This window comes from Accipiter gentilis, chromosome 4 (genome assembly GCF_929443795.1).
Source record: "Accipiter gentilis chromosome 4, bAccGen1.1, whole genome shotgun sequence".
Lineage (NCBI taxonomy): Eukaryota > Metazoa > Chordata > Aves > Accipitriformes > Accipitridae > Astur > Astur gentilis.
The window spans coordinates 10,396,179-10,418,906 of NC_064883.1; the positions used below are offsets into that span (position 1 = coordinate 10,396,179).

Consider the following 22,728-nt stretch of genomic DNA (forward strand, 5'->3'; position numbering starts at 1 on the left):
GTGTACGTATGTTTCCTTTCAGAAGCTTAGCAGGCCAAGCCTTTGGCCAGGAGTCAGAACAGTTGGAACTTTGCAGACTACATAGCTAATCCAAGAGGGCTGCCACTTGGCATAAGTGATTTCCATATATAAAACATCATACAATTTTCACTGTTTTTTTTTTGTTGTTTTGTGGGAGAATTTCCTTGTTTCCCTGGATTTCTTTGGTGTTTGTCACTGTTTCCAGTGTGTTACGCTTCGGATAAGAGCAGTAGTTAAAATGTTCCCCTGCTCAAATATCCCTATCAGATTGAAATTCACGTTGGATGATTTTCCTGCTCAGCTAAATTTAGCACTTCTCAAACTGTACTGTGTGGTTGTGTTGTGTGGTTGTTTTTTTTGTTGTTTTTTTTTTGTTTGTTTGTTTTTTGTTTTTCTTTTTTTTTGTAAAAGGGGCTTAAACTAGCTTCTGGAACTAGAAACAGAACAATTTAGGAAAGGAGGTATACACAATAGAACTTACTAAGGAGAGGATATGGGGCAAAAAATTTGGGAAATGATAAAATTAAGAGGAAGAAAATTTATATGCTTTTTCTTTAATGTATGTGTGATTTGTGAAGAGTCTAGCTTCCATGGTATTACCAAAATTTATGTAAGAGTCACAGAGTTCATGTCATTTAAGCACTCTTAGATCTGTCAAAACATTGTTGAGTGATAAATACTTGGATTACTAGGAAGCTGAAACTAAAAGAATATGTACTACTAATTTTTAAATATAATTTGAAAGTTCATTGTTTAGCTTTGTAAGAAATGACATTTGGCAGTTTTTCTGCCAAAACGTATTAAATCCCTCTCATATTCACTTAAACAGTTGTCATTGCATAGTCTCAGTTCAGGCTTATTTGCTGAACGAAATGTGCCAGTTGCCCAAAGATGAAATTTTGGACCTTTCAAAGTACAAATTAAAAACATTGTGACAAAATCAGAAAAGTAATAGGAGACTTCTAGTTCTGATTACCCTAAGTTTTTCTTCAGGTGTTGTGATATGTGCTTATTTCCAAGTGATTCTTATGCTTACCAGGTGGCTATTTAAAAATAGTAGTAAACTGCAGCATACAATTGTATTGTAGTATTACCTTTTCCAGATGTTTTAGATGTTAAGTTGAAAATTGTTTTTTTCACCTGGACATATTAAATGCTAGCTTTTAACTTGCTGTTTGATAAACCTATAGGACTTTCTTCCTATCAGTCATCTGGGAATACAGGAAACATGATGTGGTTAAAGATGCTATCCATATGCACTTTGACATCATGCTGGTCATATTCCAGCTGTAGACTCTTTATTCCTGGCCTTTTAATTTTCTTTGATTAGCTAACAGCACCTTCTGTGGTTCAGCTATCGTGTAGATATTCTGAATTTATACTTACAGTTTCTAATCAAAATTGGATGTGTGTGCTTGTCTGTGAGATGATGCTGGGAAATTTCAGCTTGCCTACATCATTTCATGAGAATTTGCAGTACCTCTAATTGATCCATGATGGTCTATTTTGACTTGCTTCTATCTGCAATGCAGAGGCATTGTTTTTATCTCTGTGTTTTCCTGCATACTTTATTTCTCATAACAAAATAGGAAGCTGAGCTGCTTGTTGCATAGGCAAAATTTGTATTGTCAATCTCTACAACTGATACACTTTTCTGTAAGCTGTAGTGTGAGCCTCTGGGTGATTGAGACCTTTCTGTCTCACACTGGAATGATTGATTAAACTTTAATGATCCTTGGAGGTATTTAAGCAAAACTTTTACATTTCTATGCCTTATATATTACAGTGGCATGAGTGGGAGACCTTGTACAAGAGACTTTTTCTTTACTGCTGTAAAGACTTGTCTTTTGTCTTCTTACCTCAGAATCTTTGAGAAACAGCAGAAGCAGGAAGGCTGTTCCTGTGAAGCGTGCAATGGCCCCTTTTATAACCCTGGGGGATAATGCCTGCTCACAGCAGAAAACACTACTTTTTTTTCGCCATGTGCTGTGGGTGTAATTTGTGAAATTTTAATAATTACCTATGTGAAAGTCAAATTTGGATCAAGGGGTGAAAGCCATGAATTCCTCTGTACATTAAGGTGCTATGCAAAATTTAACAGTGAGTGTTTTAGAACCGATTTGAAAGCCAACAAAAGAATGCGTAAGTCCAGGACAGTATTGGTTTATAAATTAAAAGTTAGTTTGTATGAGGAGTGCATGATCCAAGATAATTCCATTAGGCTGCGGACGCTGGTAAATGGACTGTGACTGGCTGATTCCCATAATTTATTAAAAAAAAATTTCTTTGTCAAAGACTAGCTGGGCTTGTGCCAAAGCATTTGACACTTGTCCTGCACAACATCCTTGTCTCTTATTTAGAGACATGGATTTGATGGATGGACCACTCAGATAAGGAATTGGCTGGATGGTTGCACTCAAAGAGTTGTGGAAATGGCTCGATGTTCAAGTGGAGACCAGTGAAGAGTGGCTTTCTCGGGAGTCGGTCCTGGGACCGGCGCTGTTAAACATCTTTGTCAGTGGCATGGACAGTGGAATTGAGTGCACCCTCAGCAAGTTTGCCAATGATACCAAGCTTTGTGATGCAGTTGACATGCTGGAGGGAAGGGATGGCATCCAGAGGGACCTTGACAGGCTTGAGAGGTGGGCCCGTGTGAACCTCATGACGCTCAACAAGGCCGAGTGTGAGGGTCAGGGCAGTCCCAAGCACAAATACAGGCTGGGTGATGAGTGGATTGAGAGCAGCCCTGTGGAGAAGGACTTGGGGGCATCAGTTGACAAGAAGCTCAACATGACCCAGCAATGTGCGTTTGCAGCCCAGAAGGCCAACCATATCTTGGGCTGCATCAAAAGAAACATGACCAGCAGGTGATTCTGCCCCTCTACTCTGCTCTCATGAGACCACACCAGGAGTACTGCGTTCAGCTCTGGGGCCTCCAACATAAGGACATGGACCTGTTGGAGTGGGTCCAGAGGAGGGCCACGAAGATGCTCAGAAGGCTTATGAAGACAGGCTGAGAGAGTTGGGGTTGTTCAGCCTGGAGAAGAGAAGGCTCCGGGGAGACCTTATAGCAGCCTTCTAGTACTGAAAGGGGGCGTACAAGAAAGCTGGAGAGGGACTCTGTCAGGGAGTGTAGTGATAGGGTAAGGGGTAATGGTTTTAAACTGAAAGAGGGTAGATTTAGATTAGATATAAAGAAGAAATTCTTCACTCTAAGGGTGGTGAGGCACTGGAACAGGTTGCCCAGAGAAGTTGTGGATGCCCCATCCCTGGAAGTGTTCAAGGCCAGGCTGGATGGGGCTTTGAGCAACCTGGTCTAGTGGAAGGTATCCCTGCCCATGGGAGCGGAGGTTGGAACTAGATGATCTTTAAGGTCCCTTCCAACCCAAAACATTCTATGATTATCTGAAATTAAATATGTTACAACTACTAAAGAAACTTCTCAGAAAACAGATGAGGATTGAGAAGCCATCTAAGACTTTTTAAGATTTACAATATCTAAATACACAGTTATTTAATTAGGAGCTAAATGAAAATGACAAAGAGACAGATCTCAAGCATGCTAACTGCTGAAAAGAACTAAATATTTCTGTAAAGAGTATGTTGCAGTGGTTTTTAGCCTGCCTGGCCCACTGCCTTCTCTTGAGCTTACAGGAAGGAAGGGAGGAGAAATGCTCATACCACTATCCTTCCAAGGGAGGAGTTAAGAAGAAATACTCAGCATTTAGGCCTCTGAGGGTGTGGTATTAGTGTTTGTAACCAATACTTCGTATCCCAAATTAGAAAGAATTAAAACTAGAAACAGATGACACTGCTTTAAGTATTCTTTAATAAAATACACTGCTGGCTTTTCTTAGAGGAATATATAAAGGCAAGTTATTCTGCAAAAAATATTGTAAACTGTTGGAGAACACAATGGTGAATGCTGGGGATGGCTCCAGAGCAAAACTTCATAGACTAGGCAGTCTTTGGAACAAGCACTTTGAAGACCAAAATGCTAACTTTTCTTGAATCAATGTTTCAAAAGCTAAACATTTTCATTATATTTATTCCCCTGAATGAAATGCATTTTCTTTAACATTTATCTCTTGAATCTTGCATGTTAAACTAATTCAGAGCTATTAGGCTACTACATTTGCAAAGTACTGAAGTAGTCTTTGTGAAAGTGTTCAAGACAGTTAATGAAGCTAATGAGATTTTATGTGATCTTCCTACTGATAACTTTTCCTTAATCAGAAGACTCTAGGAAATGGGATTTTTAAAAACTCAGTATACATTAATCTTTTCTTTAATTAAAAAAAAAAGTATGGAGAAGGTACGCATATGAAAGTAAAACACCTCCTCTTTAGCCGAGATTCACAGTGCTTGTGCAACAGATGTGACCCCAGTGTATTGCTATGTACAGATTCAAAGATAATTAAATCCCTCTGTAGCAGCTATTTTAAATGGGTAAATGCTGTATTTCCAGATCAAAATGAAATGGAGAGATATGAAGAATTTGGGGAGAAGTGTGTGAGAAGTGTGATGGGAGGGAAGAAAAGAAGATGAAAATACTTTTTGTGTTGCTAGGATCATTACTTCTTTACTCAACTTTAACACAAATGTTTTCAGAAAATCTTTGCCAATTCAGAATTGCAGCCTGAGAGATATCATAAAAGCCCTAAGCTTGAGGACCCCCCTCCCTATTTTCTGCATTTTAAAGGATATTATTTCAATACTTAAGAGTAGCAACTCTTTGTTTTTAGAGAAAAATCCAGTTTCATACTAGATTACAAGATACGCTTTTATATTGCCAGCATTTTTCCTCTCTGTTTTCTAGCTGATGTCAAAGTTTTTAATAACAATAATTCAAACAGGAATGGATTTCAGTTTCTCCTTTTGTATAAATGGGTCTTCAGTGCAGTAAAAAGGAAGCTGGAAAAATAATTTTCAATAATAGCAATATTTTTTTTTTTGAGTTAAAGGAAGATAAAGAAATAGCAATCACCGTTTTCTCCATAGAATCAAATTAATGTATTTTATCCTGGCAGTTTTCTTTTACAAGGACTGAAGAACAGTGAGTTATTTGAGGAAGAAGTCTTTACCATTATAATAGTTAAACCTATAGTCCTCTACTAGGAAAGTAAGCTGTAATCAACCACTTGGCTGTTACTGAATGACACTTATCTCCACTTTGCCTGTTTAACTTCCCATAAACATGCTAAACACCTCTTTAGAATGCATTGACCTCTAATTATTTCTTGCTTTATGTATCCCTTAGCCCACACTGAAGAAATAAAAAATATTCCTATTGGTATACAGTGCAGAATAATACAAGCTGGTTTTATTTTATTTATTTTGTATACAGAATGAAATTTTAACATGTTTGAGTCCTCCAAAAATCAAAATGCCATGCATAGTAATTGAATTTAATACTTTATCATGTGAAGTGACACTGATGAAATGGTTTTTAAATAACAGGCCAAATTCACTATTGCAGTAGTGCAAAATTGCATCATTCAAGCTTTTGACTGTCTGATGACCAAGTTGCAAAAATTGTAGCCATGCCATAAGCTGTAGTCTGAGGTCCTTCTGAAGTCACAAGATGCAGTGGATTTGAGGGATTTGTACAGTGGAACCTCTACATTAATACACCTATGTTAATAATGTTCATGTTTTTCTGAAGTCAAAGCATGACTGGTAGGAAAAGCTGGCTTTATGCTTGAGTGAGAGCATTTCATTTTCTTTTCACCAGAGGAATTTTTAGCCTGGCAGCAATAGCATTATAATAACTGCCAGCTGCTCACTTGGCACAAGAGTGCCTAGAACCAAGAGGAAGAGCCTGGTGTGTTATATGTGTAATTTACTTTTCTCTAAAACTTGAAGGTCTAGGCCTCATAAATATTTTGATCTGGTCTTTGATGGCCTTTTTACACATCAGTCTGGGAATATGCATGTGGAGCATAACTTGCAGATTTTAGTTTGGAGTACATTGGAGTAATTCCCATGAGGATAAGAAGAGAGATTATTCTGGGAGATTCATCTGTGAGTGGGTGGTCAAGAAAGAAGGAAAACCTTTAACATTAAGCAGATGGACCTCCCACCTCCCTCATTTTATACTGTATATTAGGAATGCAAGATAATAATCTCCCCCGATATTGGCTAGCATTGATCTGATTTTCACATCAAAAGAATAAGGTTTGAGACATTTGTGAGGTAGAAACTTGGGAATGGAAAGGAGGCTTTTTTTGTATCCTTAACTCTGTGCTTGCCCACCACTGTCAGGGCAATGATATAGCAGAAATTAGGTCTGGAAGGGTACACAGGAGCAACTGTTGAACCTTTCTCCACCTGTAAACTCACACAGCTGCAAGCTACAGACAACTTCTTGACTCACAGTGCCACTTTACTCTTTGGTATTTAAAATTGGCTTTGGAAACTACAGTGTACCAAAGGAGAAACCAGGGAAGACTATGGGCCTTTTTAACATCTTTATTTCTAAATCCTTGAGACATATCTGGAAACGGACCATACAGGGGTAGGAAGTAGGTAGGAAGATATAGTGGTCTGTGCTGATCTGATTTTGGGAGAGAAATTTTGCTCTGATGTGGTAGTCCGCTTGATCATAAGTATCTGAGCAACAAACACTGAGACACCCAAGAAAGTTGATACCAGTAGGCTATCTTGCCTTCCTAGGATGCAAGCTCCTTGCATATCTATGTTTCATTTCTTATAGTGGATAATCTCCAGTGAAATTAGAGGAAGCTGAAATTCAGGCCATTTCACCTGCATCCATGAAGGAAGGGAAAAATTTTCCTTGTCCTGAAGACATGATGGGGCATGCGTGAGACTATAATATTTGGGAATTCAGAGCTCTAAACTGTAAAGGAGTATGTGATTTGAAGCAAGTTGTTTAATTTGCTTCACAGTTCTTTATTAAAAAAAATAGTAATGCCTTCTTTCTTGGCAATCTTTCTCTGTGTTAAATAGTTTCATTGTAGAAGGAGCTGTCTAATTCAGAAGTCCTGTGCAGTAGTCAATTAATGAGTCTCTCATCTCTGCTGCTAGTGTAATGTAAACAAATGCTGCTTTACTATAATAAAGTGCTGCTTTAGTGATACTTTTTTTTTTTTTAGGATATTTGTGCCAAGCCTGATTTATTTCAAATGAATGGGCAAGCAACATTTTGATTGAAAACAACTGCAAAAAACAACCTGGTATGCAAATTCCAAACTTTCAGTTGCGAGTTCCCACATCTAGGGATTACAGTTCGCTCTAAATCCTGTTTGAGATGTGGGCAAGAGAGTAAAGCAATTAAGAAAAATGGAAGAAAAGAAGAAAGGTGACACAGTTTTAGGAGTCTTCTGTGCTGACTCTAGGCAGTAGCTGTAAGGAAGATGTCATTCTCTCTTGTTTCTTCCCCTCATTGTTTTTGTTGCAGTACAGGGGCAAGAGTATATCTGTGCCTTCTTCCTGCTGCATATGCACAACACCTGCAGTTAATGAGAATCTGAGAGGAGGTGGTTCTTTCTCTTTCCTTTATACTTTTCATACTACTTATTCTCCCTCCCCTTCCTTCTGGAGGTACAGGGCAATGAAAGAAGGAATTTAACCAGATTTATGCTTTTTCTTTCATGTACAGCTGTATGTGTCTTGGGATATTACAATTGTGTCTGTTTCTCCTGCCCTTCCACTAAAGTTCCATCATATTTTTTGGTTCCCAGGCTTCTCTGACAGAAGGATAATAATATGCACATGATCTGTTTTTGCTTCAGCTACTTACAGATTGTGAGTGGCAGTGGGGCTGACCAGCTGCTGCTTGTTTCATGGAGTTACTGCCTCAGTTGCTTTGAGGAACAGAAAAAGAAACTGGCTTCTCTGCAGGTTGAGGGTGGAAGGAGGACGCCTTCCTGGCGTGTCACCAGAACAGTGGAAGACTGCCTTTTTTCATGGAGGTTCTTTTCCTTGCAAGCTTTCAGTGCCCTATGCAAATAAATGTAGTTTCAGAAAATGCCATCATCAAATTCATCTTGACTTCTCTCAGCAGAAGTAGCAAAACTGTGAGTAGAATTTTGATGCTGTGAAGTAGTCAGTTCAGATGAGCTTCTGCCTACAGGCAGAATAACATCAAGGAGTCCCCAAAGTATGTGTTCCTCTGGGACTAGATGTCCCATTTGATTTGACTGTTCACTAAATTATCACTTGTCAAGCTTCCTCATCAAAACCCAAACTGGTACAAACAATAATGTATAAAATTAGATCCAAATAGTGGTTGAAATTCTTAAAATAAAAAATTTAAGAGTGAAATGGTTTTGTTTGTTTGTGTAATGAGGTTTTATGTCTTCCACATCTGTGGGGATGCACTGTTCTAAAATGAGTCCTACTGGATGAGGTAAAGCTTTAAGTGTTGCACACTGATGCCTCCCAATGACCAATATAAAGCAGCACACTATGTATATTTGTAAAACACTTCACCTCCCCCACTCATAGTATCATCATTAGATCATCTTTTTAAGTAACTATTAAACTTATCACATACCAGCCAGCGAGTGTCTGTGTTAAATTCTCATTTAACGCTGTGCAGTGATTGCATATTATCAAGCAAGGGGGGACAACTACATCATTTTATAATGCATGTACATGGAGCTAATAACTCTTGTGTTTTTAACACAGTAGTAAGAATTCCATAGAAGCTGAAATAATAGCTAGTGTACTCCTAATCTTTAAAAATAGTATTAATTAAAAAAATTCAGTGGAAATGTCGATGTATATAAAATTCTATCTACTGCCTTATGGTATCCAACAAAATCTTTTGTTGTCTAAAGAGCCAGTTGTATTAAGGAATGCATTCTCATTTTGACTATTTTCATAGTTTAAAAAATAGCATTCTCTGCACGTTCCTATCTCTTTTTCTTGTCTTTTTCCTCTCACAATTGTATTTAAATAAGACCACCATAAACAAACTCATTTGTGGACATTGATTAAAAAAATTCTGTTTTAAGGGACAGCCTAAAAATCCTGGAAGTTGGCATCACCTTCCAGAGACAGTGTTCGTGGTTCAAGGTCAGACAATTGATCTTTAGATCACACTGCATAGTTTAAAGTGGTGTTTTAGCACAGGGCTTGTCTGCTGATATCAGTCCTTTTTTCTATGTTTATATTGGTAGAACTTAATGAGATTACATATATTTTGATGAGTAATTGCTGCCTTGTAAACTTGCCACCTACCTACAGTGACTCTTATGAATATTTGATGATAATAAGTAGTAGGAACTTCACTGTGATGCTCACATGCACTTAAAAAAACAGCAGCACAGGGATAGCTTTTGTTCTGCTTTTTTTGCTTGTAGTAAACAGTATGACATTTATATAAATGTTAATTATTAGACATATCTAACATATTCCTGTTCTTAATACAAGGAGCTGTATTTAAATCATAGTTCTGTTGTTTTAGGAGGGGAAGAATGCTGGATGGAAGACACAATTTTTAACATCTAGATTTCTGTTTTAAGTTGAGGCAGGGTTGAACGGTAGGTCTCATGCTTCTAGCTATGAATTAGCAGCTGAGAAAAAGGAAAAAATACAGTGGAACGTACTCACCATTTTTCAAATGCAGCTATGTTCTACAAAGTCCAAAATTAGTATCTGTAGATGAACAATTTCATAGACTACTGTGCAATTTCTTTGGTCTATCCACTATGTATTCAGGATATAGATCCTATAGGCAGTACTTTTGTGTCATATTGCAAATTAGACAATGTCTGTCAACAGCAGGCATCACCTTTTACCATTTCTTCATCTGATTTCTTTTTTTGTAGATGCTGTTATAGAGGGTCCTCACCTTGTATGTTGTTTCAAGATGTTTCTGTACAAAGCTGGTATTGAAAACCACATTCCTGGTTTAATTGTGTTGAATTGTGATACTTGGTTTTGTCTGCACATTTGAAAATGTACTGCTTTCATTATCCAACTTGCTTTACAGCCCATGTTCAAAGCACAAACTAATGTTTTTTAAGTTGCTGTAGCTTGTTTAATTAAATGTTTTTCCTTCTGAGACTTGTAGGGCCTGCTACGCAGTTGTATTTTTCATAACTAAAGTGGAGAGGACAGCAGCAACAGCTCTGACATTTATAATTAAAGTGGTTTTGTACTTAAAATAATTTGGCATAGTAGTTACTAGAATTATTTTTTCTAGTAGCTCCTGCATATTGAGAGTGTAAAAAGCTGTATGTTTATTAATGCTACCATAGCATTTTTCTTGAAAAGCAGTATTTTACAGACTTTTTTTTTTTTTTTTTTTCAGGAAATCAGTTTCCTCCTATTGCAGCTCAGGATCTTCAGTTTGTTCTGAAGGCTGGATACCTGGAAAAACGCAGAAAAGGTAAGTAACTATCTTTGTGAAAACTAGTGCGTATTTTATATCTGTGAAATCTGTGTCACTCTGATGTTATACACACAAATAACTTTATAGACGAGTGATAAATAAAATGGAATAGAAGCTGAAATGTTGAAGCATTATTATGTAGAAGAAATGCAGCACATAATTGCTCCTGTAGTATTAAAAGAAAATCCTATTTCTTTATTGACTAAAAAAAAAAATCATGCTGTGAAAGTCCACTGTCAGCCATAATTCAGAGACTTTCAAATATTTTTGAAGAAAACATTAGGAATGTATGTAAAAGTACCATATGTTGACTTCATGTTTCAGTGAGCATCAGGATTTATTTTCCTTCAAGAGGGCAAATATTGATCTCTGCTTTGGTTCAGTCAATATTTACCTTGATTCAATAAATCTTATATTGTCACTTTAATACCCACTTAATGCTGCAATAACTCTAGGAAATATTTAGGAAGTTGTTCATTATTTCCTTATATTTAATGTTACACATGACTTCTCTCTCTATATGATTTCAAATTCCCATTTGTTTTCTTACCACCAATTTTTATTTCTAATTTCCTTCTCAGTGCCACCTGTTTCTCTTCTTTATATCCAGATTTTGTTTTCTTTCCTTAGCGCCTTTCCTGTCTCCTCCTTCCTCTTACCTCACCCTTGAAAAGTGGGGTATTTGTGTTCAATAATGACATAAAATGATATAACACAAATTATATTAATTGCAGACCACAGTTTTCTTGGCTTTGAATGGCAGAAGCGTTGGTGTGCTATCAGTAAGACGGTCTTCTATTATTATGGAAGTGACAAAGGTAATTGTAATAATTATGGTAAACTAAAAATGATCTTTTAATGCACAGAAGGATATGAAAGCTTTAGTAGGGTTGGAAACTGCAAATCTAAGGTCATTTTAAGAAAGCAAATGAAACTTTGAAAAGAATCTTTGGTTCTTAAACAGTGCTTTGAATTTTAAAAAAGTATAAATATTCTTCAGAATCTGTAAGTGATATGCTCATTTTCTGAAGCAGGGAAACTGAGGAAAAAAGATTAAGTTACTTGTAAAGCTACTTTGTGTGCCAGTAACAGGTAGTTATTAGGTTTGATAGTATGCTGGTACTCAGTTGATTTACTGGATAGAAAATATTCTTTCTATCTAAATAGGATGTTAAATTTAAAACATACTCCAGCAATTATACCTTCTGAGTTCTTTAAAGATGGTTCTGTCCAGGAAAATGTTAGTCTAACAACCGCATAGTGGAGTTCCATGTTTCTTTCTAAATAGCTTATGTTCTGAAAAAGCTAGAAATGAAGTAATATATTTAACTAAAAGCCAGTCACGGAGACTGAAGCTAGATTCTGAAGGTGAATTCCAACTTTTAATGGCCAGTTTAGAATTTTGGGATATTGTCATAAATTTTGGGATATTACTTTGAATTTTTAAAATTGATAGTCAAATAAAACATCCTTTAAATTGTGTGCCAAGTGTATTTGATGTTTAAGGGTAAAACAAATGATACAGAAATATATCTGAGTAAACTTTTAAAGTGCAATTATGGTTTTTGGGTTCCCCCTTCCCCCCCCTCAAAAAATACTTATTCCTGGGCAAACTTTCAATTGAACCTTTTTTCTTCTGCTTATGTTTGTGTGACACTACTTGAGATTAGTGCAGGTAGTTATTTTGTGTTGTTTTATTCAAAGACTAATTTAATTTGGTTCAGTTTGTTTCATTCCTCAATATGCTGACTCATTTAAACACATCCTCTTTTTAAAAACAAAAGAAATAAAGTAGGGGTCTATTTTTAATTCCAGTTTTCATCTTGCTACAGTTTCCTATCATATTCTCTGTTTCCAGAGTTTTGTTAGTATATCTGCTAAATATTCCCTTTTCTTCTTTGCTCTTTCCTTGGGATTTACAGATTGATCAAGCTTCAAAAACAAACAATCTTTATTCAAAAATTTTAAGGAGGTATGGCATAACACTGATTTGTCAGTAATGATTTATTTCTTTCTCTGGAAAATTGTCTTGTGCTGTTTGTTTATATATAGTTATATATTACCTAGTACGTAAAAAATGGCAAGTTTTTTTGGTCAGAATGTATTGCTAGTTCTTAAAGATTGTTCTGTGTTTTTAAATCTTTGTCTTTTCATTTGCTAGTTTTGGGGAAAAAAAAAGGAAAAAGCTTGGTGTTATTTTTTTTCTTGTGTCTGTGCTAATGACTATTTATGCTTTCTAGCATATGGTCTTTGGAGTAAGGCAGAAAAACTGCCCACCTGCCCTCTTTCCATCCTTTTTTTTTTTTCCTTCCTTTTGCATCAACCTGACTATCAAGGCTGTGTTGTAACTTCTAATACCTATGCTGAAAGTTAAGATATATGCTCCCTAGCACTCAGCAGGTTGGTATCATGTTAGGAAGTGACTGTGATACACTGTGGGATCTCTTTCCTTTATGGATCTATAGACAGATGCTTTGGCTTATGCATTTATAGCTTTTGTAGGCTGCAGATTGTTTGGGGAAGATCCTCCTAACCATAACCTAATGATGTGGGAGAGGTGTGTAGTCCATGGAGGCACATAGTCCATAGGAATTGCATAGGCGTGGCCGGACTCCAAACAGTAGCTGATGGAAGAAGCAAACAAATCAGATGCATGAACTTCTGCCCTACCTCCATGTGACTGCTGCTGTTGGTGCAGAAAAACTAGTCCAGCATGGTGGAATCGTTTTGTCTTGCAGACCTGGGATGAGCAACAGTCACTCCAGAACTTGACTTTGAAGAAGAAGCCTTTTTTCTAGACTGGTCAGAGGTACTTTCTTCAGCCCTCTGATGCCATGGTACATAAAGGTGCCTGTTCCAGTGCAGAAGCGAACTGCCACCATTGTGCAGAAACTGGATACCAGCGGCTGCTGTAGTTCCATGGCAAACTAGTTTGCTGTTGAAACTGAGCTTTCGTCTTGATGGTTGTGAATGTATGTGCTGCTGTTTATCATGCTGCTTAGCTGCAGATTGTCAGGATGGATGAGGTGTGTGATGAGACAGTCCTGAGGAAATCTGGCATTTAGTCACTGGAGGAACCTGAAACTGTTTTCCTTCCCACTTTTACAGCCAGCAGTGGTACCTGCCATAGTATGCTGTTGTATTGGGGCCCTTCTTCTTTTGCTGTCACCCTTGATGCTGTACCAGATAACTTGGACCACGTAGAAAATCAATGTGTATTCTTACCTGCCCTAGAACAGCGATGAAGTGTTCATTTGGGTGGCTTCATGCAAATTGCTGCCACCCCCTGAATCATTGGATTGGCATCTAAGTGATGCTGGTCTGCCCTAGCCTGTGCAGTGACTGCAGATGTCTTGTATCAGCTGGGCCCTAGTTTCTGACAGGTTCCAGGGCTGATTCACACAATAGGGAAACTCCCCCTCCTCGATACGAACCTGGTTTGAAGAGACACAGGGATTCCATACGTGCTCAGTCCTGCTGCCTGCGTCACTTTTAATGGGTAATGGAGTGCTAGTGCCTGTGTGTTGTGGGACACAATGCAGAGAGGCAGCAGGGATTTCTAGGTCCTTTTTGGCTTGTTTTGCATTGTGAATGTTTTTAAAACCAGACACGTAGGCAAATAATCCGTGAAGGGTATTTTATGTCTGGTGCAGTAAGTATTTTGTTGGCTAAGGTTTGATTTTCACGCTTAAATATCAGTGTAAATATAATTGAATGCTAAGTGTGAGGCTATAGGATGCCTTCTATCAGGTTGTGTAGATTTGTTGTTTCCAATCAAGTCTTCTAACTTTTTCCATTATACATTGGGAAAGCAAGAAGTTTGGAAATGTGTGAAGCTCACAACCTCATGTAAGGAAAAGTTTTAGAATGATGAAAAGTATGAGGCCTAGGCTAGGAGAATATAGTACAAGCTAAAGCCTGTGAAAGTACAGTAAATGACTGCGTGTTTGTGTATGTGTGTGTGTTCACCTAAGAGATTATAAGCATCCTTTTAGCAGTTGTGAAGCCTGCAGGCTAATGTTTCCTCCTCTATTTTTCTCATATGTTTGGTGCAGCATTGGATAGTTAAACATGTTACTTATCCCTGCAATATAGACAGGTCTGAGCAAATAATCTACATTTTTTTCCCTGATCAATGGTATGTGGAGGAGTTGGAGAAACAAGGCTTGAAGGTTTAACCTAATTACATGTCAGAAGTAGGTATTGCAGGAAGCACATGTATATTTGCGCTTGTGCTGCAATATCTGTTGCCAGCATGTGGCCCACAACATTGCAGAGAAGCGTGTTCAAATGTCAGAGCTGGCTTGGATTTCCAGAAGCTTATCTGGTCCTCCTTATCATAGTCTTTCCTTCCATAAACCTTTTATAGCCTTTCTCTTTTCTTTGCTTCCATGCAGTTGCATCCTGAGTTGGGTACCCTGTTTGCATATCATTTTTCTATATGATCTTTGGCAGTTCCTGTGTACTTAGACACCTAGGTGGTATGGCTAACCTTTCAGACCTCAAAGTGCATGTGAAGAAGGAAAGTTAATTTGTTGCTTTATAAATGAATGAATTAATGGCTTCATTACTTCTTCCTCACTAGGCCACAATGTTATATGCCGTTCTGTCACAGCAAACTGGAGGGATCAGCTAAGTGTTTAGCAAGACAGTAATTGATAACATCATGGTAATTTTTTCCTCTGTTAATGGGCACTAAAAATTTATTTTCATTTTTATAACTTGAAAATGGTATCTGCCTGCCTGCCAGTAATGTTGAAGAGGGGGATAATTCAGAGGCTTTTAGAAAAGTCTGAGGTGTTTTTTTGTTTTTTTTGTTTTTTTTTTTTAACATGGACATGAAAATTTAGGATTTCTCTGACTTGTAAGATAGTGATGGCCAGGCCAATGGATGGACTACTCCTATTTGTGCAAAAGAGGGTTTTTGTTTTATTTTGTATTTTGTTTTTTTGAGGAACTTAGTGACTGAACAATATTAAGGGAGAGTGAAGGCTAGTTAGAGTTGTGTTTGCAAATCTGTCCTAGTGACTCACCTAACCAGGCTACTGGAATTTCTGTCACATGCTAAGCTTGCATATTGCTCCTTCTAGGAGTAAGGAAGGATATACAAACCCAATGGAAAGCTGCTGAAGTATCGTTTTGCTTTTAGTTAAGACCTCCTTGTCTTAGTTCTCCCTCTCTGAACAACCACATAGGAAAGGCAAAAAATCCTTGTTTATTTTAGACTTTACTTTTGACAGAATCCATAATTGAAATCTGCAGAAATTGTGAATGTTCAATAGGACTTCGTTGTAGCAGGGTGATGGCCATCAAAGGCATCTATCTAATGAGTACTGAATCTTCTGCTATGAGAATGTTAAATTCAGACCTCAAGAGGCACACTTGCCATTAATAGTGCTTGATTTGAAAAATAACTATTGAGTATAAGCAAACTGAATATAAACAAACTAGTGCCCTAAATAGTGTGTTTCAATCATTGTCTCCATTTCTTCATTTTTTAAATTTAAATTTCTCAGAGGGCTAGATTAAAGGAAAGAAGAAAAAAAAAAAGTCAATTGCATTTCAGATCTGCTATCTAAAAGGGATGAACTCCTACCCATGCATTTGGAAAGAACTGTTCCGAAAGCTAGGGAATGGAATTACCATTTTGGAGATACTGACACTTACTATTTTTAGAAAGCAGACATCCTGCATATAGAAAAGTATGTGAAACTACATTTAGCATGAAGCCATGTAAACTGTAAGATCTTACGGGCTCCTAATTTCAAGATGAAGAGAGTTAAATTATAGATTCTAATAGTATCTATAAATACTTTATCACTCTCTGAAATCTTTCTGTTTGCCTTTGTTCTTTATGCCTTTTGCTGTAACTTCTTTCCTTTCTACTATCTGACTCCTCTCTGTTCTTCAGAATGCACTAATTCTTTTTACATGTGATAATAATACGGGCATATTGCCTTAGGCCTCAAATTTACAGCCCAATCATTTCAAGACCCCAATGAAGGTTTACCCTTCTTTGTTTTAAAAGTTCCCATGGACTCAGTTATGCAAGGTTAATTCAAAATCCTTTTTCTCTGCTTCCCTTGAGACTCTTTTTTTCCCAATATAATATTGGCCCTGTTTCCGTTGTTAACATTTCATTATTTTTAGAATGAATGAAGTTTATATGTAAGAAAAATATTTAAAATGGCTCTCTAATTTCATTCAGATCAGTATTTTCTCTATTTTAAATATAGCCCCCAAATTTACTTCTCTCAAATATCTATGTACTAGTTTTGACTTTTTTTAATACTTAGTGCCTGACTCTCCACATTGTCATACTAGCTTTTTACAGTTCTAAATTCCTGATGCAAAATTATCTACACAGACCCAGATTTATTTTTCTGTTGTGTGCCTGATATGGGGAGAAGGGAAGATGAGGAGGAGATGAGAGCAAAGAAGAGCTTATTCTGAAATGAGATTTGACTTAATTGTGGAACAGCTTATGCTTGATGACATTCATGATCCTTTTTGTTTTTACAAGACTGATAGTATTATACTTTTTGCAATTCTGTTCTATATTATTCTGGGACAACTTAAGGGTTTCCCATTGTTGAATTGCAAAGCCCTATCTTGAGAAATTAAGAGGCAGCAGGAATGTTATTGTTCTTCAGAGAAGTGTGTTCCATCCGCATGTCTCTCCCTAGTTTGTCCTAAATATGCTGTTGTATTCCTGCCTAGGCAAAACTCTGGTTCTGATTAGGGGTTTCAAAATGAAAGTGAAATTATCAATAATGTAAATGTGCTTCCTTGAAGCTACTTTTAAGGCTTCCACCATAAAAACCAACTATATCTAATGTTAAGTCGCCAAGTAAAATCTTTAAGTCTTCAAAGTTTTTAAACATCAAAAACTGTTTTTAACTCTCCCTAAAGCACAGTCTTCAGAAAATACTTTTAATATAAATATAACTCTGAATGTAAAAGTTCACAGAAGTCACTGTGGCACTAACTTCACACAGCAGCTTTAAACTGAAAGCCCAAGTCTGTCTGCACACCTGTTTAGCTGCAAGCCTTTGCTGATAAATGAAGTCGAGATGATTGTTGAGTCTGATGATCACAAGATGGCCCTGCCTTCAAGCCTGCACCTGACTACTGTGCCTGGCCAAACAGTTACCATGGGTCATGGTTTGCTCTGTGGTGATCAGGTGATGGGGTTGGTCTCCAGTCCTACCTGGAAAGGTGTATTCTGCAAGAGCAACTCTGATTTGTAGCCCTCCAGTGCTTGTCACCATCAGAGCATGCAGCTGAGCTATAACTGACCTGTGTCCTGCCATTCTGTATTTGTGGAGCCATTTCTCAGGACATACTAGGTCTTATCTCTAGCTTGCTGCCACAGGGAGTGTGAATGCATACTGAGAGTCTTTCTCTCAACTTTAATGGGTTCTGGGTCAGGGCTGTGAAGTGTCTCATTTTCTTAAAATTTCCTCATGGCCAACATTTTAAGCATATGCGTAATGCTACACTGGACTTTAATCAGGGGTACTTTACTTCACAGGCAATTAGAAGCGAAAGTAGCAATGCTATGACTAGCCTGTTGCTATGAAGGCCAGTGAAAGAATTTAACAGCAAAGGATATATATTTTTTTGGTGGTGCATACAGGTAATTTTCATTAGCACTGGAATGGTGTGTTCAGAGAAATGACAGACAGTATAAGCAGTAAACCAGTCAAATACCATATGGATACCATGCACCACGTTCCTCTTCCAGTGCAAAGTACAGCATCTTTGTGTTTTAACTGTAATGTTCTTTGCAAGAATGAGTACCAGTATGGAGATCATCTGAGATTAGCTCTGTATAATTGTATTACCATAAAAGGGATCCTCCATGTCACAGAGAAGCAGTCTCAGAAATAATCTGAGAGACTAAATTTGAATACTTGCCTCATTTTTATCTTGACAAAATGTTTTTACCTTTTGAACCTGGTGTTTATTCTGTCTGTGTGCTTCTATCTTCTTGGGTTTTGATAAACCTCAAGCATGGGCGAGTGAGAAACAATATGTTTCACTTCATGTTCTCCCTGAGGTCACAAGTGAGGGAACAATAAAATTTCTAGGCAGAAATGAATTTCATTAAAAGGGGACCTAGTTAACCTCCTGCAAGTTATTGTTTCTAATATCTGTGGTGGTGTGATTCCATGAATTTTACATCTGCGTGCTGTTTGATATAGGGGTGGAGGATTGAGCAAATACAAAATATTAGTCCTGCATCATTAGTACTTAATGTACTTAAGACAAAATAAAACTTACTGTGGGGGAAGGGACTAGAAAAGAAAATAGAACAGTGCCCTGGATTTTCTCATATAGTTGTGTTATTTAGTATTTACTTGCCCTGGGTGAGAGTTCATAAAAATGTGGAAGGACAAAGAATTTGTGTCTATGTGCATGTAAGATTACTAGCAAGATTATTTTTATGGTGACTGCCCTTATGTCCACTGATGTTCATGTTGCTGTGTTAGCCAATTTTTGCCCTCTCAGGAGTGGAAAAAAGATTTGCTTTCCTATTAGATTTCCAGAAAGGTGACAAAATTATGTTGAAAATTGTAGTTTTTCCCGTTTTATCTACTGTAGAAGTTTTCTCCTTTTCATGACAAACGTAAGCAATGGATGCTTGATTTGCACGTAAGTTCTGTTCAGCAATACTTAAAGTAGTTTTGCTGTTGTGCCTGATGCTTATTGTTAATTAATGCTTTTCTGTACTGTGGAAAAACCCCACACTTAATGGCATTTTCTTTCATTTGCAACTGCACTTTGTTCTTTGTTTGCTTGAGCAAAATGTGACTGATGATGCTTATCTTCACTTGAATGCTGCACTGTGATCTACAGAAATTGCAAAACTGAATTACTTTTACTGGTTTGTTTTTAATATTCACCAAAACATGCCAGAGCACATAAAATCACGTGTAGGGTTTGGTCTGAAGAGCTCAGGAGCACACTGGTGCCACTTGCCCAACATGCAGTATATTTAAACTCAGGCCTGTTGTAAGTGATACTTTTATAAACCAGAACCTTTGAAAAGTAAAATTGTCTTTAAAACAACCACATGGCTCTGCATAATAAACTGTGGTAGGGCTCAGTACTTTTATTAGCTAATTAAACATTTGCTGTGTTAAGAGAAATGCTTTTGGAACACACACCTGAATTTATAACAAAATTCATTCTGTATTTCTGCCATGTGGAAAGGAGGCACATCTGGGAGTGGGTGGGAGAATGTGAAAAGAAGCTTTTCCAATTGCTTAAAAAGGAGTTTGAAGTTTATTTTTTGAGTGAAGTGGTTAGTTTAGGAGGGAGCTCAGCAAGTTCTGAGCTAGACAGGTTTTCCCATTGGTTTGCTGAACCTGAAAGAGACACTGATTTATAGGAAACGTGTCTTGCAAGTTCCAGTTCTTGGCTTTCCCTAGATACAAGTGTCATAACATGCACTTCTTACTAAATAAGACCACCATCTGCAAACATCCCCCTGTGGAATTCCTTAGTACAGAAAAATGTACTTTTGTCTACATCTTCCTTTAAAATAAAGCTTTATCTCCAGAAGCATCGCTTAATCATTTTGCTAAAACCCTCCCTGTTCTTTGTAAAATTCATGGAATAGAAAACAAAATCTGAATAAATGATAACCTGCTGAGCCACTTACGTTCACTGTTGTAAATGAAACTCTAACTTTGTTTTTTATCTCCAACAGACAAACAGCAGAAAGGTGAATTTGCCTTAGAGGGCTACACCATCAGAATGAATAATAGCCTTCGGAAGGATGCAAAGAAAGATTGCTGTTTTGAAATCTCTGCTCCTGATAAGCGCATTTATCAGGTTGGACTTCTTTACGTTGACTTGAAATTAAATTGATAAAGCCGTTACAATTCCAGTTACTGAATTAACGTTTCAGTAAAACAACTTTCACTGACATCTTAATGAAAAGAGGAAGCCCTTGCTTGCTTGTATTTTGTATTCATATATTAGGAAAAAATCTGATTTAAAATATGTATGTATGTATGTCTTCAAATATTATCTTTTTGGACAAGAGCAAGGAAATCTATCATCTTTATCTGTTGGTCATTTCAATTTTAGCATTTTAATATCTATTGTATAGTATGTCTGTGCGATTTCTTGGATGAATTAGTAAAAAAAGTTAAAATATGTATCAGTGTTAAATACATATTGTATTGGTCATGGCTTTGCAAGGAAAATCTACGTAAAGGCACATATCAGCTGTGCAATTCAGAGATCTATCAGCTAGACATCAATATGGAATGTAAGTTTAATAAGTTTTAAATATCTGAGATTGCAGTTGAAAGCCAGTTAATTAAGCTGTCAGGTAGTGTGTTGGAGTCTGACAAGAACATTTTTAAGAAAACTGTACCCAGCAGTCTAAAGAAATTCATGGGTGTCTTCTAATTGTCAAGGGCAAATTTTGTTCATCAGTTCTGGCTTTGACATTGATGAAGAGAAGCAGCTTTTTTCTGCACAGCTGCCAGCTGCTGATCAGAGTTTCAAATCCATCATCCTCTCCTTCAATTACGTAAATTTGTCAAAATTAGCTGTACATTATAAGAAGCATCCTTGCAAGAAAAGTACCAGAAGACATGAAAAGAATTACTAATGGTTTCTTGAGGAAGTGATGAGAGTGCTACAGTCTCTCTTTTTTATTGCTAATGAAATTGTAGTTGTGTTTTTGTCATTACTACTAGTAGTTATTAATAAACGTTTAATAGTTTACAGCTGCCACTCCCAAAGAAGCTGAGGAATGGGTACAGCAAGTCAAATTTGTAATTCAAGGTAAGACAGCCAGTAGAGCAGTAGCCTTTATTGCCAATACTGCTTAGTGATGGTAGTTCTGTCCATTAACATATCTGTTGTGTTTTTATGTGTAGTATTCCCACTTGTCCAAGTTTTGAATAGCAAGTCCCAGTTTTCAGTTGTGTTGTAGCTTTTATATGACTTTTCTCCTTTTGCAAGATTCTTCCTTTTCTTAAAGAATACTATTTAGCTTGAAAGCTCTCCTTTATGAACATTATAAGAAAATAAGCAGAATATACTGTAAGCACCAGGTCACAGAAGAATTGTGTTTTCATTTTCTGTAAATTTCTGCTTAGGCATTTTTTTCTAGTAAATGTTAACTTTTTAAACTGCTGTTACATAGATATGGAATCTAATACTATTCCTGAGGAGGAAGAGGAGTATGATGATGTTGGACAAGTGAGCAGTGAACCAATAGATGATAGCATTTATGAAGAAGTTAAAGGTATTGTTGAAATTTTTTACTTTGTGAGTTGTGATCATTTTGTCTTCTCTAATCCTAGTTTGATAACTCTGAGTGGCTAAAAGTGAGTAGAGTAACCCGATGAATAAGATACTTTCAGATTTCATGTTTTGTTATGAGATTGAAAAAAAGAATGTGTCTTCAGCCAGGTCTGAGTGAGAACAGTTCAGTTTTCTTTAGCAGGGGCATCAAAATGGTGCGGAATGTGTAAAAGTAGTCTCCGGGGACTTTTGGCTCATTAACATTCTCTGGTATGGAATTTTTTTTTAATTAAAAAATTGACTTGCCGTTCAGCTTTTTCCAGCAACTTGCCCATCATTTTTTTCTTTATCCATTTTGGCATTTCTATTAAGCAAAAGTTTGCTATCAGTCCATATGTTATCAACTGCTGCCTAATACATGATATTATAATCCTGCAAGAAAGCAATGTGTTGGTTTGAAAGGGCTCTGGAGATGAACTGTAAATAAAGTAACATGAGTATTGACATTGTTTTGTTTCATATCTTCCAGCATGACTATGATTATACAGAAACTTTTTACTATGGACTTTCTGATGTGGTCAAATGATTATGCCTCTAGATGTCCAAGTGTATCTATCAGATGGTAAAACAAAAGAAAAAGAGCTCGGAAAAAGTTCTTGGAGTTGATTGTAGACATTCAAGTATTAGGAGAAAGGTGGCTGTTCTTGATTATATTTTAAGAAGCTATGGAAAAAATAAATTTTTCAGTTACCATTAGTTAACAAATGATATTTTGAAGTGATATGACAATTAAATAATCACTTTGTATAAAATAGTGTTCTGCACCCTTCGCTGTTTGGGGCAGTGCAATTATCAGCAATAACTTGAGAGGAAAAATTAGCCGTGTCATGTGATGGTGACTAACTTTCTGTATCTTTTAGGTTGAATATTCTGACCATTGGAGAAAAGAACATTTTGTAGTATGCCTTGGTTTTAATTTTAAGGTCATTTCAATGAACCAAAGGAGCAGAGAACGAGTGACTGGTGAAAATGATTATCATAAAATTGTAAAATTGCAGCAGCACTCAGTT

General features: G+C 36.9%; 1 protein-coding gene across 2 annotated transcripts in view; it reads left to right on the plus strand.

Moving 5' to 3' along the window:
* The window catches only part of SKAP2 (src kinase associated phosphoprotein 2), a 120,560-nt gene that overhangs the window by 61,638 nt on the left and 36,194 nt on the right, over positions 1-22,728 (plus strand). For both annotated transcript variants that reach the window (XM_049799037.1, XM_049799038.1), the window contains exons 5-9: positions 10,304-10,381; positions 11,119-11,202; positions 20,103-20,227; positions 21,130-21,193; positions 21,558-21,659. In XM_049799037.1, coding sequence (XP_049654994.1) covers positions 10,304-10,381; positions 11,119-11,202; positions 20,103-20,227; positions 21,130-21,193; positions 21,558-21,659 — 453 coding nt within the window. The remainder of the gene's footprint in view (positions 1-10,303; positions 10,382-11,118; positions 11,203-20,102; positions 20,228-21,129; positions 21,194-21,557; positions 21,660-22,728) is intronic.